Source organism: Myotis davidii, unplaced genomic scaffold, assembly GCF_000327345.1.
Source record: "Myotis davidii unplaced genomic scaffold, ASM32734v1 scaffold668, whole genome shotgun sequence".
Lineage (NCBI taxonomy): Eukaryota > Metazoa > Chordata > Mammalia > Chiroptera > Vespertilionidae > Myotis > Myotis davidii.
This window is the reverse complement of record NW_006299394.1, coordinates 819,700-837,840: the sequence shown is the minus strand read 5'-3', so window position 1 is coordinate 837,840 and position 18,141 is coordinate 819,700. Positions and strand designations below refer to the sequence as shown.

The 18,141-nt window shown below is 58.8% G+C and overlaps 1 protein-coding gene across 1 annotated transcript in view; it reads left to right on the top strand.

The window, feature by feature from the left end:
• PBX1 (pre-B-cell leukemia homeobox 1) overlaps positions 1-18,141 on the top strand; it is a 203,373-nt gene that overhangs the window by 158,234 nt on the left and 26,998 nt on the right. The window contains exons 3-5 of the mRNA XM_006774990.2: positions 4,933-5,177; positions 10,331-10,521; positions 15,806-15,941. Of these exons, the coding sequence (XP_006775053.1) occupies positions 4,933-5,177; positions 10,331-10,521; positions 15,806-15,941 (572 nt within the window). The remainder of the gene's footprint in view (positions 1-4,932; positions 5,178-10,330; positions 10,522-15,805; positions 15,942-18,141) is intronic.

Genomic DNA, 18,141 nt, shown 5'->3' with positions numbered 1-18,141 from the left:
AGGAGGAGAAAGAGGCGACCCAGGAGAGGACACTGCGCGCCCCGCTGGCCTTGGGTCCCCATCTGTGGTGGTGGGGGGGGGCACAGGCCCCCGCACACAGACAAAGCCTTAGCCCTGCCTCGCTCCGCGCTCTGTGCTCCCGCGGCCCTTCCTCAGGGGGCTGATTGAGATCCAACCAACAACTGCGAAGCTCCCGTCACCAGCACTGACATGTGCTTTTATAAAAACAGCGCGAGTGCATCCTTAAGAGAGCTACAGTGTGGTTGGTGTTGTCGACACTGAGTGGTAAGGGAACCCAGAGGAAGGGGCAAGGTCACGCGGAGGGCACCTGGGCCCGGCTCTGTCCCACGCGCTGCTGTGCGCCCCGCGCGCCATGCCGCGGGCTGGCAGGAGGGCCTGCGCCCTCTGTGCGTTCTGGAGGCACTAGAAGAAATCTGCCGTGGATTTGCTCCCCCGGGGCAGCGGGCAGTGTGCTGGTGCCGGGTCCTCTCAGCCACAGGGTAGGTTCATCTCGAGGCAAATGAATATGGAGGCTTCTCCTGCTTCCTCCCAGGCCACATCCTTTAGAAACTGCCATCATTGAGGTGTTCCCGTGTCCAGGGGACACAGGGCACACTAACAGGGTGACGCACTTCTCACGCTTTGTATGTACAACTTGGCAGGAAACCGTTTCCCGCCCGTGGCTCCTTCGCAGGAGGTCTAGGCCTCCCAGGGCTTCCTGTCCCTCCACCTCTGGGCCTGGAGGGCTGGCCCACGTGGGTGAAGTCCCACCTCCCACCGTCCTCCGAAGCTCCAATCAGGCAGAGGCCCGAGCAGCAGGCCTGGCCCGAGCCACCGAGGCAGAGGACACGTGCCCCATCCTACACGCGAGGCCAGGCCTCCCAGATCCTGCTGTGCTGTGAAGCCCTCGGGCCCGGCCTTCTACCTGCTGAGCCCGGAGGAGAAGGGAAGTGGAGGGGGCTGCAGGACGTCTGTCTGCGAATCTGACCCCTGGCTGCCTCTGCGGCCCCAGGCCTGTGGGTCGCACCGCGCCCCTGAGCTTGGAAGGCGGAGGGACAGACAGCACAGGTGCTCCGCCATGTTGGAAGGTCCCAGGGACTGGCCTTCTCATCCACAAGCTCCCTGGGCCGACCGCAGTGGGTGGGGCCTGAGTCGGGTCTGAGGCACCTTCTCTCGAGCCGGCATGTCAGCCGCAGGAGCTGACCTTGTGACTCGTTTCCACGGGATGGATGGACGGAGAAACTGAAGCCCACACAGAGGAGTTTCCCATCAGCCCCCGGGCCGAGGGTGGGGTGAGGAACAGGAGGACACGCTTTCAGCCCACCTTTGGTTCAGAAGCATCGAATGGTGTCACTGTCACTCCCAATGGAGGGAGCAGCCTCGGGTTGCGATGTCACTGCGCCTGGGAACTGAAACGAGGGAGGAGACCACAGTCGTTCGGGAATGGTGGGTTGCCGTCTCCACACCTCCTCCGGCAGCCGCCGGCGTCCACAGGGCAGCTGGTTGAGGTGTGAGGGTCCTGGGGGGTTGGAACCTGGGGGCGTCTTGAAGCCCATGCTGACTCCTGGTGGAAATCCCAGCACCCACACACTCCTGCATCCGCTGGTGCCGGTCAGTGATGAGTCCGTGAGCCGAGTGTTCCTCACGGGCGCCCTTGCATTTGCAGGAATTTCAAGAAATTCAGACATCAGCGAGGACTTCCTCCTTCCCTGCCTCATCCCAGGATCCGTCAGGACCTGGGCATCAAAGGACAGTGTGTGTGTGTGTGTGTGTGTGTGTGTGTCTGCACATGTGCATTCACACGCGGATCCTTTGTGGGAGAGGCCAGCCTCAGGCTTCCCGAGTCCAGGCTGGAGTCCAGGACCCAGGTTCCAGGCGGCCCTGCCCTTTGCTTGGCCCTTGTCTTCCGTTCTCTGCTCCGTGACTTTGGAGTTCACTTCACCTTTTATGAGGTGATTCCACTCCGTGGGTGCGAGCGCTCGTGAACAGATAAAAGGCGTAACTGGTATTTCAGGAGACCAGCACGTGGCTCTTTCTGTGGAAACACAAGGGCATCCTATCGCCATCCAACTCCTGTCCGAGTTCTGGCGGACGGGGTGGCAGAGCCGCCTGGGGCGAGGCAGAGAGCCCTGCCTCCCGCTCCTCCCCCCGGGGGTCGTGAAGCCCGGCCTGTGGACAGTGGGACTCCCTGCCTGGAGGGACGCCCTGTGCCTTCACATCAGGCAGAGAGAGTGGCCAGAGAGCGGGAGGGCACCCACCGGGGGAGGTCGCCTCACACCTGCTCCTGAACACCTGTCTGCTGTCTGTCTGTCTCTAAGCCCAGGTGTGGTCCCTGCACATCCAAGGACAATGTTCTCTGAGCTCCGGCCTCCTCCCCACCTGTGGGTGTGAATCCAGCCTGGGCAGCTAACCTGGGGCCTCCCAGCCCACCTGTCCTCGGTGAAGAAACAGTGCCCTCTAGTGGGCCCTGCTGGGAGCTGGTCCGGCCGGGTCATGGCTCAGGCCAGACAACCCGCTCCAGGGCTGAGCCTGGCATTGGTCTGTTTACAGGAGAGGAAAGGCGGAGTAAGAACAGGGGGGTCCTCCTATCTCGGGGGTTTCAGTAAAGGATTATCCCAGGGCCAGTGGGGGGAGGGTGGCTGTGACCTCAGACGCATGTAAAGGGGTGTGACAATTTCTGTAGAAATCACTTACCTGCTGGGACTGGCCTCTGACATGAGGGGGTAGATTTGTGAGAAGGAACTCTTCCTTTAAGAAATATGGCCAAGAATTCTGAGCCGCGGCCTGTTAAACCCCCTCATGCATGGGCAGCAAGGGGGATGGCCCTTTAAGGCCCGCTTCAGTGGCAGCTGCTGGGCTAGGAGCGCGGGAGGGCAGGGCAGCGGCGCCGTCAGGGCCGGAACCTGATCTCATGTGATGGCTGCGGATTAGGTAACAGCTCCGCCGTGGAATTGGATCTGGAGGGCTCATTTGAGTCCTGCAGGCGCCCGGAGATAAAGGGGACCTTTTAAATAATCATTTCGTCTCCTGCTCGCCCGCGTCGGAGCGTCGGTTCTGCTTAAGCCATCGCCTTCTCGTTTATTTCACGTTGGCGGGATCTGTTTAACTGGCTGCTTTGCCTAGCAGCCCCACACCCGTGTGTCGTGGGCCCAGATGTGCGTGCAGGGTGTGAGCTGGGCACGTGGCTCCCTCACGCCCCTGTGGCAGCCCCGGGCCGTCGGAGGCAGAACCTGCCCGGAACAGAGTGCAGGCGAAGGCCTGCTCTCATCCTTGCTGTCCCATAGGGACAATGTTTTTCTCTGAAGTTTATCGGATCCCCCAGCACTTATGGTGCCTCATGTTTTTATCATGCCAACTTCTCATTGGCCACATTTAGAAACCAATCAGGTTACGTTTCAGTGCATCCTCATTTCTTGCGGAAAGTATTTCCATAGGACGCAGAGAAGGGCAGACTCAGTGAAACGCTAACAGTTCGAATGGGATTTTTTAAATCTCCCTCAACTCAGTGGTCCTTCATGCTTGCGGGCGTCCACCCTGGTCCGCCTGGCCCTCCGCAGCGGGCACGGCTGCTCCCGGGGTCCCTTCCAGCCAGACATTTCCTTCCTTGTTTGATTGAAAACCAGGCCGTTGTCCAGGCCAAGAAAAATAGTAACTAGGTCGGCACGCGGGCCTGTGCGTCACTGTGCTACCTGTTGGTTGTTTAAGAGAGGAAGCGAGGCCTGGCCGCCCGCTCAGTGGTTGGAGCGCCGTCCCACGCCCCGGGAGGTTCCATTCCGGCCGGGGCATATTCCTAGGTTGCGGGTTCGATCCCTGGTTGGGGCATGTCTGGGAGGCAACTGACTGCTGTTTCTCTGTCACGCCTTCTACCCTCCACCTTGAGGGCCACCGCGGGTCCGCACGGCCCATTGCACAGGCACGTGCCTCAGGGATGTGATGCAGGAGTGGGTTTCCCGGTGAACCACTCTTCTGGTTGGTTCTCATTGCCTTTCAGACACAGCCCTTCACTGGCACACCCCCGGGCTCACGAGGTGCACCCTTCCCTGAACCAGCTCTTGCCCCGCTGATCCAGTGGCACGTCTCCATGGGTCACAGGACCCTGCCAGCCCACCCCCAGCGTGTGGACAAGCTCGGGACTGCTGCTCCCGGGCCTCAGTCACTCCCCTCCTTTCCTGCCCCTCCCAGTGCTTTCCCATGTTTCTTCATTGGACATTCTTCCCAGGCTCCCTCTGGGCAAAGACCTGGCTGCTGGCACCCTCACTGGGTGTGCTGAGCTGTGCCGGGTGCAGGGTGTGCCAGGGTGAAGGAACCACCCGCTGCCCTGCTGACCAACTAGATCACTCCCTCCCTTAGTCCCCCCTCTCCCCACCCTTTGCCTGCCTGGGCACCACACTGCAGGCACCTGCAGGCCTATCCAGTGGCACGTCTCCATGGGTCACAGGACCCTGCCAGCCCACCCCCAGCGTGTGGACAAGCTCGGGACTGCTGCTCCCGGGCCTCAGTCACTCCCCTCCTTTCCTGCCCCTCCCAGTGCTTTCCCATGTTTCTTCATTGGACATTCTTCCCAGGCTCCCTCTGGGCAAAGACCTGGCTGCTGGCACCCTCACTGGGTGTGCTGAGCTGTGCCGGGTGCAGGGTGTGCCAGGGTGAAGGAACCACCCGCTGCCCTGCTGACCAACTAGATCACTCCCTCCCTTAGTCCCCCCTCTCCCCACCCTTTGCCTGCCCGGGCACCACACTACAGGCACCTGCAGCCGTGCCCTTCACTGCCCGGACACCACACTGCAGGCACCTGCAGCCCCGCCCTTCACCGCCTGGGCACCACACTGCAGGCACCTGCAGGCCCGTTCTTCGCCGCCCCAGGCACTGTGAGTGCTTTCAGTTCTGGTTTTCCCCTTCTGGTGCCCACTAACGCCCCTCTCTGTCTCCCTGCAGTTCTGAGTATCCGGGGTGCCCAGGAAGAGGAGCCCACAGACCCCCAGCTGATGCGACTGGACAACATGCTGCTGGCGGAGGGGGTGGCAGGTCCCGAGAAGGGGGGCGGCTCGGCGGCGGCAGCAGCGGCCGCAGCGGCCTCTGGAGGGGCCGGTTCTGACAACTCGGTGGAGCACTCGGACTACAGAGCCAAGCTGTCGCAAATCAGACAGATCTACCACACGGAGCTGGAGAAGTATGAGCAGGTAATGCCCGCCGGCCTCGCTCCACCCCGACTCCGTCACCTGCAGTCCAGCACGCCTTCCTTTCACATAGTGCAGGGCATGCCCGGGTGCCCTCCGCCCCCATGAACAGAGCAGGGTCTCTGGGGCCCTAGAGTCAGACAGACATAGGTTCCAGTCCTGCCCCCTGCAATGGTGTGGGGCCTGTGGGGCCTGTGAGTGTGTGTGGGAGTGAGTGTGTCCCCTGCAGTGGTGTGGGGCCTGTGTGACCGTGTCTGTGGAAGTGTGTTCCCTGCAGTGGTATGAGGCCTGTAGGACCTATGAGTGCATGTGGGAGTGCATGTGTCCCCTGCAATGGTGTGGGGCCTGTGTGACCGTGTCTGTGAGTGCGCGTGGGAGTGAGTGTGTCCCCTGCAATGGTCTGCAGGACCCAGTGTTCCACAAGCTTCCCCAGGGTGGTGGTTCCTGGCAAAGAGCTGAGCTCTTGGAGTTGAGGCTGTTACAGGAAAGGGTGGGAGCGGCTGCGAAGGGCAGAGCCATCTGTGAGGGTGAGGATTCTCATTGAGGGGTTCCTCCAGCTGAGACCTCCCCTCTATACCCGCACGCTCACTCACACACGTGCACTCACACACACATACGCTCACTCTCACACTCACACTCACTCACACACACACAACCTCACAATCTCACACACATACTCTCACACACTGACCCTCAGCCACACACACAATCTCACACATGCATTCACACTCACAATGTCAGAGTCTCACACACTCATACAATCACTCTCACACACTCAGTCACATACACAATCACAATCTCACACACATGCACTCACTCACACTCAGTCTCTCACACTCACAGACACAGTCACACATGCTCACACACACATGCACTCACACACACTTATGCATTCACTTACACACACTCATAGACTCAGTTACTCATACACACTCACACTGACAGAGTGACACACACTCATACACATTCACACTGGCTGACAGTGACACACTCACACATCAAGCTGTCTCCATGGCCGGCATGAGCAGTCCCATGTCCAGGAGCCCCTACACCAGCCTTCCCTCATTGATTGGCAGGTGTCTGTTTTCCCCGCCTTGATGGCAACCTTGTCCTGACTCCACAGCTGACTTCCTACCTTGACTGTCAAGCGCCTGGCTTTCTCTCCTTCCTTGGGTCCCAAAAGAAGAGGGAGGAAGAGCAAAAGGGGAAGGCCCTGCCCTCCAATCCACTTACGACTGCCTAGGTAGAAGGCAGATGCAAACTTAATAGACAATCTAATTTTTAAAGTAGAAGTAGGCATTTAAGAAGTTAAAGTGAAGAAGGTTTCATTGTTGTACTCAGATCTACCTACCGTCGAAGTGCATTTCTGCCAAGGCCCTTGGTTAATGAGATAAACTGGCGCTTGGGCCAGGCCTGGGGAAGCCAGCTGTGCCACCCCTGCCTTCTGGGGACAGAACCACGGCCCTGCCGCAGATTGGCTTGTGTGGACATTCCCGGGCCCAGGGGTGTGTGTGGAGAGCTGGCTGACTCAGGAGCCAGAGGGCAGTCGCCCTGAGGGATGGGGCACCCTGGGAAGATATTTCCTACAGGGACATTTCCTATGAAGGTTCCCAGCCTCTGGCTTCTTCCTCCTTCCCTCCACCAGTCAGCCTGTCTCTGGCATAACTGCCTGGCCTGGCATCCAGGGAGCTCACGCCCAACTCCCGGGCACAGGAGAGCCCGGCTTGCGGCCTCCCCGCTACACCCAGCCCTGGAGTGGACGTTAGGTGGGAAGGTATTGGGAACTGGCTTTGTTCTCAGCATAGAACTGACTGTCTTCCTGATTTAACCCCAACACTCCTCTGTCACCCCAAATGAGGAAGCCACGACTACTGCATTTTCCTCCAGGGTATCCTGTGCTTGGGTGCCCGGGACAGGTACTGTCATCATCTCCGATTGGTACAGGTGAGGAAACGGAGGTCCAAGGTCAGGTGATGTGCCTGGGGCTCAGCCAGTGTAGGCAGGTTGCCCTGGGGCCCGGCTGTGGCCACAAAGGGCCGAGCCCACCCTCCGTGGCTCTGTGGACTGCTTGCTGGCCCCAGGAGCCTGGGGTCATGTTCACCCTCAGCAGGTACCTGTGCCCCTGACAAAGGTGCTGGGTCCTGGGTGCTCCGGGGAGCCCACCGTCACAGAGCCCTGCTCACGTGTGGTGGGGATGGTCCCTGGCCATCCCTCTGAAGAAGGACTAAGAAATCACCGCCTCACCCACGCGGGCATTTCCGGCTGAGAGCCGAATCCACTCAGCACATCTGGTGCTTAATCTCATGTCCATATTAGTTGTGCTGCTTATTATAGTGAAGAGCAGGCTGTAGGGGCCTGTGCCTATGCCGTTAGCCTCCCAGCTGGTCCGCTGGGACCGATCTTACTCACTTTTCTGTGACCATCCCTCTGGCAGCTTTTGGAAAAGTAGGAAAGCTCAGTAGAGGAAGTGGTGTTCGTACCTAGATGCAATGATCAAGTTGACTCTTGGATAGTTTTGTGTGTGTGTTGTTTTAATTTTAGTTTGTTGCTGGTAGAGAGCCAGGTGTAAGGAGCCCTGTCACAGCTGCCTGCACCGCACTGCCCACCGGGTTACTGGTCCGCAGCTGCTGGAGATTCTCAATAGAAAGAAGGGGAGGAATTATTTTGTTCTTTAGACGGGATTGGAACACGTCTTCAGCAGCCACCCTGAGGCGGAGGCCTGGGGAGCTGGCTGCTCTAACAAAGACGCCATGGCAGGAACCTGGGAGCTGGCCCACCTGCTTTCTTCAGAAAACGGGGCTCCCGCGGCTTTGCAGGCTCCCAGCTCCTGTAAGCAGTGCTGCGGGACGTGGATGGGCCAGTCTCCAGGGCTGACCTGGGCAGGTCGCTCGCACCCCCAATGAGACTGGCCTCCCCTCCTGGGGGAAGGGTTAAGGGAAGAAGGCGGATGTAAGGGCGATCCAGGGCCCGGAGCCAGACTTGCTCAGAGGCGTTTCCTCCGTTTGCTCTCCCAGGAACAGCCTTTCAGAAACCGCCGCCCCTGGGGGCTGCAGCTCTGGCTCCGGGAAGGGACCGTCCCAGAAACCGCCCGCTGTGTGGGTTGCACTGACTGGCAGTTGTAACCGGCCATGGTTCTGAGAGGGCAGCCCAGCACAGGGCCGAGCCCGGGGGACGGAGAAGGGAAGCAGGCAGTCGAGGTCTGGAGAGACCTGGGTCGGGATGTTCTGTCCATCTTCCCGGACTTGGAATGTCGTAAGCTGCCGCCACACATCTGAGCAGCTGGCCAGCAGCTGTCTGGCTGCCGCTGGCCAATGGGTGGGGGACTCCACTGTCTGCCTGTGGCTGAGCAGAAGGCCCCAGGGAAAAAGCCCTAACAGCAGGCAGTGTGAGTACTTTTATTCTCAGCAGCGAAGCACATGAATTGTGGACCCGCCCGTAGCTTTGCAGTGGGAACCAGTGCCCTTGGCAATGCCTCCTCATTGGTCCCCGAGGTGAAGCTGCTGCCCCGAACCCGCACCCCACCCCGAGCCTCCTGGAGTCCCACAGCTCACTGCTGGGTTTACCCTCTTTTCTGTCCACAAAGTTGGGTGCTTCAGGGCAGAAGAAACTTACAATACAGAGCCTGTTTCCATGGTAGCATCTTATTGGAGAGCAGAGGCCACCTGGACCGATTGTCCATGGATTGGTCCTCATCAGGTGTCTGCAGAGTAGAGGGAAGGTACCTGGGAGCCCTTTTGTTTTTACCAGGACGGAGTCTGAGGCCTGAGAGTTCACCAGTTGTGATAATACCTTGGGCTCCTAAGTTATCGGACTTTGAAGAGACAGTGGCACACGTTTAGATGGCCCAGCATGTACACAGTAACTCAGTTCCTGCTCGCCGCACCTCCGCAGTGGCTGTTGTCACCCACGTCACTAATGAGGAAGATGAGGCAGAGACGCGATGTTAGGTGACTCCCGAAGGCCCTCAGCCAAGGGAGTCCCAGAGGGGACTCCTCCTCGGCCTCTGCTGTGTCCCAGTGACGGGCCCCACCCGCAGGGCACGGCTCAGGAGTGTGGGCACTGCCAGGCTCGCTAGAGGGTCAGGAATGGCCGCGTCCACCCAGACGAACAGAGGGAGCTCTGGGTGGTGAAAGCGTTCACCCAAATCCGCGAGGAGGCAGGTCAAGGCCAGCCTCCCAGTCCCAGAGGGTGCATCTCTGTGTACCTTTGGGCAGAACCTCAGAGGAGGCTCGGGGAGGGGCTGTGGCTGGTACTGTCGCTGTGTCATTGACCAACAGGAGGGCTTCGTGCTGCTGAAACGTGGCAACGCCTGTTGTCGATGACGAACGCATTTCGTGGTTAAGGCTGGGCTGGACCCTCTGAGTCTTGGGTTCTCACAGCAGCCTTTTCCTTTACAATACACTCTGACGACATTGCGTGAGTTCACCTGGGAACAGGTGCTTTACTGAGTGCCGAGCGGGGAAGCCTGGCTACGGGTGATAAGGACAGACACTAAAGGAAAGGGCAGCGGGTCAGAGGGGAGGCCAGGATGCCTGGGCCCGAGGGCACCGCGGTTACACCCTGCGAGGCTCCTGTCTGCAGGGCGAGCCCCTGAACCCTCTAAGCCCCGCGTGAGGCTGTGCCTGCGGGCCCCTCACGTTGTGGGCACGGGGCCTGCCAGAGGCCAGCGAGGAGGGACTCCTTGTTACAAAAGCAGGAGTGGAAATGAGTTGGTGGGAAGCTTAGAATCCCAGGATTCCACTCTTCCGTGGACGAGGCAGGACGTACTTTTGTGGCCCCACACTCTCTGTGGCTGTGAACACGGTGAGGGGGAGTGTTGTGACCTGTATTTTACACTGAAATTATCTTCTTGTCCTTTACAGTAGTAAAATCATGGGAAAAAAGATCGAAACATGATTAAAAATTTTCTTTTCTCTTAAAATCTATAGATGGCCCAAGGTTAGCGTCAGGCCATTACTTGGTCTGTGCCTCCGACTTGACAGAATGCCACCCACACCCTGTGGGTCCCTGCCCCCACATCCCGGGCGCCGCACGCCCGCCGGCCCTCACCTGCGTGTCCTGTCCCCGCAGGCCTGCAATGCCCTGTGGGTCCCCGCACCCACACCCCGGGGCGCCGCACGCCCGCCGGCCCTCACCTGTGTGTCCTGTCCCCGCAGGCCTGCAATGAGTTCACCACCCACGTGATGAACCTGCTGCGTGAGCAGAGCCGGACCAGGCCCATCTCCCCGAAGGAGATCGAGCGGATGGTGAGCATCATCCACCGCAAGTTCAGCTCCATCCAGATGCAGCTCAAGCAGAGCACGTGCGAGGCCGTCATGATCCTGCGCTCCCGGTTCCTGGACGCGCGGTAAGTCGCCCTCGGCCGGGCCTCTGGGAGCATCCAGGGGGCTGGGGCTGCGGCCCCGCTCCAGACCCCGGTTTCCCCAGGGAGCCAAGGAAGCGCGTGGGCCAGGGAGGCCACTGTGGCCAGAGCTGCAGGAAGCGTGGGGCTGGAGGGTCGCGTCCATTCTGGAGCAAGGATGACGTGGCTACAGGGACAGCAAAGGCAGGACTTTTTCCTACTACTGGGGACCTCCTTTTTTAAATTTATTGATTTGAGAGAGAGAGAGAGAGAGAGAACAGAGAACACTGGCTTGTTGTTCCACCCATCTTTGCATTCATACTCGATTCATTAGTTGACTCTGTATAGGAGAAGAAGAGGGAGGGGGAGGGGGAGGGGGAGAAAGAAAAAAACATTGACTTGCTGTTCCACTTATTCATGCATTCATTGGTTGGATCTTGTATGTGCCCTGACCGGGGATGGAACCCACAACCTTGATGTATGGGGGACGACACTCTAACCCACTGAGCGCCCGGCCGGGGCGGGGACCTCCTCTATGGGCCTGTCTTTATAGGGTCTCACTAGCACCCGGCCCGACACGTTCCCTGGAAAGGCAGTTCCATTTGAGAGCTGAGACCCCCTCCGGGCCGTGTGCAGGCCAATCGCCACTGCCACGATCCAGGCTGAGGTTAGGAGAACAGACGGTGAGACCCGGTCCCGGGGCCACAGGGAGCAAGGGCTGGTGCACAGGGGCCGAATCTGGCTCAGGTTCCATGTTTTCTTTGGGATTGCTGCTCAGGGCCTCGTGTGAGTTCAAAGAATTCAGTTGAAACCATGGATACAAAGGCCTTTAAGACCGAACCTGAGAACAGATGACAAGCCATGGCTCTCAGCCCCTCCTCCCCAGACCAGAGGGCTCGGGCAGTGCTGGACTTCTCCGGCGCCGGTTCCCAGCCGGGTGGCGTGGGGATCGCACCTGCTGTCGGGGAAGCAGCATGTGATCTTGCAGACGCCCCTCGGAGAGGCTGCCTCTCTGGCTGCACCTCCTCCCCAGGGGCATCTCCCACGAAGGCGGAGTCACCTTCCTTGTGCCATTTTCTGAAGACAATCCCACTCTCCGATTTTTATCATTGAACAGTTAGATGTGTCAGGGGTGCACCGTTTCACAGCCGTAGCTTCTTCAGACAGGCTGGCTGCTCTCTTTGCATTTATCTCTCCTGGAATCGTGTGTTTCTCTCTGCTCCATAGTGGCCTTTGCCGCCCACAGGCCCGGCATCCCCTCACTCCCTGCTGTTCGGTGTGTTGTGGGCCCCCTGGAGCGTAGAGTGAGAACGCCAGCCAGCAGCCTGCCTCTGGGCCGGCGGAATAGCCAAGAGAAAGTAAAACTGAAGATGGCTTTTCCTGGCTGGGCGTGCCCATGAGTGAGGAGGGGGTCCCCGAGGCAGGACCCTGCGTCCCCCTCCTCCAAGGCCGCCAGCCTGGCTTCTCTCACGCAGGGCGGCCTGCAAGTGACAGGCGGCCGCCACTCTGCCATCCCCATGGCAACACCCCTTGTTAAAATGCTGGAGTTGGTATTTATGTTGGCAGATACTGAAAAAAAGAAAAGTTGGACCCAGACTGAGTTCTTTTCAAGAAAGGAGGCGGGGAGAAGGGGGCAGGCCGGCGCCCAGACTGTCCTTGCTGCAATCCTGGTGCATCCGGGCCGCGGTCGGACGCAAAGCCAGGGCCTCAGCTCCCATGGCCTCCACGCCGACCATTTCCTTTGGCCCGAGACCATCCCTTCCAGGGACCTTCGTTCCTGCGTGGGGTGCGACCTCTGAATCGTGGCCTCTGAGCCACGGTCCCAGTGAGCACAGCTGACCCTGTCGTTCTTGGCGCTGATTCTCAGGGTATATTTGGTGTCAGTGAAAGAATATAACCCAACGCCATCCAGGGCTGAGCCAATGGCTTTCTGAGCACAAATACAGTGTGCGGCGCCTGCCGGGCAGTCATGGCCCCTCCCCGCTGCCGCGGGCCAGGCTGCGGGGGCTCAGCAGAGAGCGAGGGGTAACAGGGAGGGGCAACACGCAAAGGGGATGCATGTGTGCTAGGTCACCACACATGTAGACGCACATGTTCCTGCTGTGCTGTGTACACCCCTGTGTTCGCTCCCAGTTGTCTCCTAACACAGCCACAGACTTAGCCACTAACACAGTGCCTCACCGTCCCTGCTGCCTGGGGTCACAAAGCTATGACCCAGGTGCCGGCCGAAGCCGGACTCACCTGAGGCGCGGGGCCTCTTCCAAACTCTCTCCACGGGCGGAGTTCAGTTCCCACAACTTTGGGGCAGGTCCAGGCTCTGGGAGCCGCCCCTCCAACAGGCGGCCCGCACGGCCGGCAGGGGGGGTCCCGCCAGGCAAGCGTTAGCCCAGTGCCCCCTCTCCGTGGACTTCCACCCGAGGACCAGAGCCTGCGCTGCTCTCAGTGTCCCAGGAGCTCTGAGCGTGGGTCCCCACGGGCTCCGTAGAATCCGCCTCCCCCTCTTCCCCTGAGCTCTGCCCAGGTTTCGTCCATGCAAGTCATTTCCTTTTTCTCTGCCTTACGTTGGCTTAACTGAGCCAGAAAATGGCGGCTTAAAAATTCCACGCATTCATTAATTCACCCATTCATTCAATGTTCATCATCTCATGCCATGCACCAAGCCTCGTGCTGCGCAAGTGTGGAGATTAAAGCGGTTTACGGGCAAGGTGCAAGCACGGAGACCTAGCAGGCTCGCGCTCAGAATCCGAACTCTACTCCTTTTCTTTGCAGTTAAAAGAGAGAGGACTTATAAACCCCCTTAATCAGCAGTCGCCAACCAGCGGTATTTACGTTGGACTGGTGGTCCGTGAGGTCCGAAAGGTTGGCGACCGCTGCTCTTAATGATGTCTGGCAACAATTTGCCTTTTTCGATAACATTTTGCTGGCGAGAACAGCAAGAAGGTAACCATGATGAGAAGTGCCATGTGCGCCTCGCCCGATAGAGGGGCTGCAGAAAGGGAACAGCGACGGGGCCGTGGAAGAGGAAGGACCCGGGAGGCGCTCAGAAGGGCTCTGTAGAGATGGATTTGTTCACCGAATAGAGTCCAGATGCTGAGCCAGCACTGGAACAACAAAGATGAAAAAGGCGTGCATGGGCCCAGCCTTCAGGGAGCTCATCTCACGGCACAGAGGCTCTTAGACGCCTCACAAAACCGCACGTGAACTCCTGGGACACAACTGCCAACCCCGAGTGGCCAGGAGGGAGTCAGGGTGGGCACAGACCTGAGTCTCAGAGAAGCGTGGGGTCAGCGTGGCAGGAGCCGTAGACAGCACCCTCCAGCAGCCACGCAGCGTGGCCTGAGTGCTCACTGTGGGCCGGCACTCGGGTTTCAGATGAGCACGGAACAGCCCCTCCCGTGGGGACCGCCCGGCAGTTGGGAGACAGACACACCTGTGCACATGCTGCTGAGAAAGGCACGGTGGGTGGGAAGGCAGAGTGTGGAAGCCAGGAGTGTCTTTGGGGGACGGGGTGCATGGGTGAGGCTGGGGAAGTTGTGTAAGCATGGGTAGGATGGTAGGATTGGGGGGAATGGGCACCAGGGACAGGATGGACCCCCGAAAAGCCAGAGCTGTGTCCTGTATCCAGGACCAGGGCACAGCAGGGCTCAGACTCGGGTCAGGGTTAGGGGTAGAGTCAGGGGTAGTGTTAGGGGTAGGGGTAGGGCTGGGGTTAGAATTGTGGTTGGGTTAGGGTTAGGGTTAGGGTTGGGTTAGGGTTAGGGTTGGGTTAGGGTTAGAGTTAGGAGTAGAGTCAGGGGTAGTGTTAGGGGTAGGGCTAGGGTTAGGGTTGGGTTATGGTTTGGGGTTAGGTTAGGGTTTGGGTAGGGTTAGGGTTTGGGGTTAGGTTAGGGCAGGGGACAGCATGTATGGTGCTTAGCAACGTAAGTCCACAATGCCTACGTGTCCCACTCTAAAATCTGCCAGATTCAAGGAGTTTGTTCTCTAATATGCTGCATTTATCCGGGAATAATTCATCCACGTCCATATTTCTTAAAATCAAAGTCTAAAGACCAACTCTCGGAGGTTGAACGGCCTGGTTCGCGAGCTGATAACACTTAAAGCCGAAGCGAGTAGCCGGTGTCTGCGTCCCTGCCCCTGTCCTGGGATGTGTCACTTCCGCTCAGTTTCTTAAATCCTGACAGATCCTGGCCCTGGGGTTTCACCAGCCTAGGCTGTGTGGCCCAGGCTGACAGCCGGGAAGGAGTGGGGAGCAGGCCCACCGGGAGGTGAGGCCTCCCGGGAGACTGCCCCCACGTGAACGAGGCTCTCCCCATCAGGGCAGCGTTCGGGGCACAGGGCCCCAGGCCCCGAACAACTCTCTCCAGGCCCAGAGGAAGCCAGAGGTGATGTGAGGACAAGCTTGGTACCGAGGCAGCTCGGGCTCCCCCCGAGACCCCATCACGCGGGAGCTTCAGACACTTGCCTACTTTTCAGTTGGGTTTTTAACTCAACTGCCCAGTTCTGATGCTGGTGACCCAGAAACCCAGCGTGATTGGGGAGAGCAACTCGTCTTGCAGTGTCTGGACAGATGTGGCTCATACCTGTGGACAGATGGTGCTCACCCGGTAAAATCAGGCACTTCATCGTGTTAATTAATCCACGCGGGACTGGAAAACACAATATTAGCTGAATTTCCTGTCTAGCACGGTGGTCCATGCTTTTTGTTGGCTAAATTGGGAAACTCTATCCTGGCACAACCAGGGACGTTCTGAGCATCTTGTCCATAAGGAAAAGCTTTTGATAGAAGCAAGAAAGGCAAGTGAGCTAATTTTATTTTAAAGAAGGAGGCCCCTGCTCGGGGTTGGGGGGACGACCAGAGTCTGCAGTGAGCCGTGTCCCCACACAAGGCCTTCTGGGAGGAGGCAGTGAAGGAATTCTCACTTTAAATTAGTTCAATTAGCACTTTTTTTTAAAGGCAGAAAAACGCTTTTATTCAAAAAGTGGTCTTGGGCTCAGCCACCTGTGTGAGCATGAAAGCAGGCAGCGGGCGTCTGATCTGCCAGGTGGGGCTGTTCTTACCTGGAGATGCCCCTTCGCTCCGGGGCTGGGAGGCCAAGCCCTCGGTCCTTCTGCCGCGCCAGGCCCTCTTCCGGGCCCAGTGGGTGTCTCGCAGGTGGGTATGTGATGGCTGTGGCAGCCAGCCCCTTGGCACAGTTCTGTCCTCTCCCGGTGGACCCCTTCTCTCCCTGTTGGTGTGAATTTGGTGTGAACTCGTTTTTTGTGTCTCATTTGCTCCCTTTCTCCCGTGCAGGCGGAAGAGACGGAATTTCAACAAGCAGGCGACGGAAATCCTGAATGAATATTTCTATTCCCATCTCAGCAACCCTTACCCCAGTGAGGAAGCCAAAGAGGAGCTGGCCAAGAAGTGCGGCATCACCGTGTCCCAGGTGAGGCCCGGCTCAGCCTGCCCTGGGGGCGGCCCCGGGGCCTGCAGGCTCTAGCAGCTGACGCCTAAGACAGCAGGGTCAGCCTGCGCTGTGTGAGCAGGGAGCTTCGGGCCAGGGCCTGGGGAACTGGCCAGGGACCAGCGGGAACCAAAGACCCAGTGGAGGGCTGCGGAACCCGGGCTGCGGTTCCTCCCACCGACAGCCCGCTGCCTCCAACACGGAGGAGCTTTCAAGGAAAGTTCTCCTGTAGTTTCTCAGACACAGTCCATGCCTTGGCCCACTTTCTGCCGCACCCCACTCCGCAGCCAGGGGACGAACTGTCACGTGGAAGGGACAGACGCGCCTTCTCTCTGCGCTCACTGACGAGGGTGTGGGGAACTAACGGCCCGTGGGCACTGGAGTGTCGCACACGTCTCCGAGTCCCCTCCCCCAGAGAGCGATGAGTGACAGGTGTCCGTTGTCAGGGCAGGATGCAGGATGTTCACAGACCCGAGTCTTCGGCATTCGTGTGAGAAGGAGAGGAGGCAACATTCATACATAAGAGGGTCCGTGTGAACCTCTCGCCCAGTCGGAACCTCGGATTCCACCCTGATCTCTAGCTGGGACCAGGAGGGAGAGTCTGAAATCTACCACAGAAAGCCTTCCTCAGCATTACCTCATGTGCAAGAGACCCAAATGGGTCTCCATGGTGGGTGGGGCTGGGGTGGGGGTCCGGATGGGTGGGGGGACTGATGTAGTGCGGAGTTCGCTGGACAGCTGCCCGTCCTCTTGAACAACCTATGCAGCTGTACTTTGTTGAACCGAGCCCGGGCTCCTGGTACTCCCTGCAGGGCGCACTCCCATCAGCCTGCGGTGAGCCAAGCAGAATTAGGCCTGGCCAGGGGACCCTGATGGCCAGCTTTCCAGGGGCTCCCCAACAAGCTGTGTGATTTTGCAGCAGCGTTAGCAACACCTTCCAGGAAGATAAGGTGGGAAAATCAACTCCTTTTCAGCTCCACCTTCCTTAGGCGCTGACCCAGCGGAAGGTCATTTCCAGTCCCGACAACCCAGGAAGCACCGCCTGGGACAGCTTGTCAGACCTCAGGCCATGATGCTGAGCAGTGAGGTCATTAATGAGACACGGATTCTATGTGTCACCCAGGGCATGCGACAGCCCCTGGTGGGCCACCAGGCATTCCGGACAGAGCTGGCACCTTCCCTCCCATTCAGCTGTTCTCGCCTAGAAGGGAACTATCCCCAACATGTCCCCTGCACCTCTTCCTTCTCCTGTTTTCTCGCTTGTAGCTGATTTCACCATCCCTCAGGCGTGTCCTTTCTTTCTCAAAAGTCCCCCAAACTACCATCCCCCGTTTCTCAGCTCATCCAGGCCCTCCAAGAAGCCCTCTCCTTCCGCTCCCTGTCCCACCAGCAGTCAAAACGCAGCACAGCTACGTTGATGCACATGGGGTGGGGCATTGTCCAGGAAGAATAGGGATTGGGGTGGACTGCAGAGCATTGGTGAACGACCCAGCCGTGCCCTCCTCTGAGTTTGATTTTTAAGCAGAGCCTTGGCGTTTCTGCTGTATCACCCGCTGCGCAGAGCGACCGGGGTCAGCGTGTGAGACTGTGACTCTCGCTCACGTATTCTAAAGCTGGTGTCGTTTGCAAGAATTCCCTTTGTCCGCCTTCGGCACAGAGGCTGTGTGAGCCGAGGTGCAGGAGCACCGCCCGCCCCCGCCAGGCTCAGAGTCCTCTTTGTGTTACGTAAGCCCCGGCATTTTAGTGCTAAGTCACATCTGGAATCTGGAGCATACACGCGCCTTCCTAGGCCGGGATCGGGGAGGGAGGCTCGCGGGCGCTGCCCCAATTGTGTCTGGCAGAGGCCGGGACAGCTGCGGTGAGCATCGCCAAGGGACTGAATTCACAGCGAATGGAACCAGGCTTATTCCGAGTGTTGACTTGCACGCGGGAGCCTGGAGCCCCAGTTTCTCCCCAGGTCAAGCGGGTGGGCCTTGCACACACAGCGAAGCCTGTGGGCCTGACCCCACGGATGCTGACACGGTCTTAGCACCATGGCTAAGCATCTAGTCCACATGAAAGTTACCTAACCCCAAAGAGTCTGCATTGAACCCATCAATGTTGACCTAGATTTACATGGATATTTAAAGGTCAGTGTATGTTTATTGCCCAAAGTCAACGTTAGCATTGCTATGACAACTGC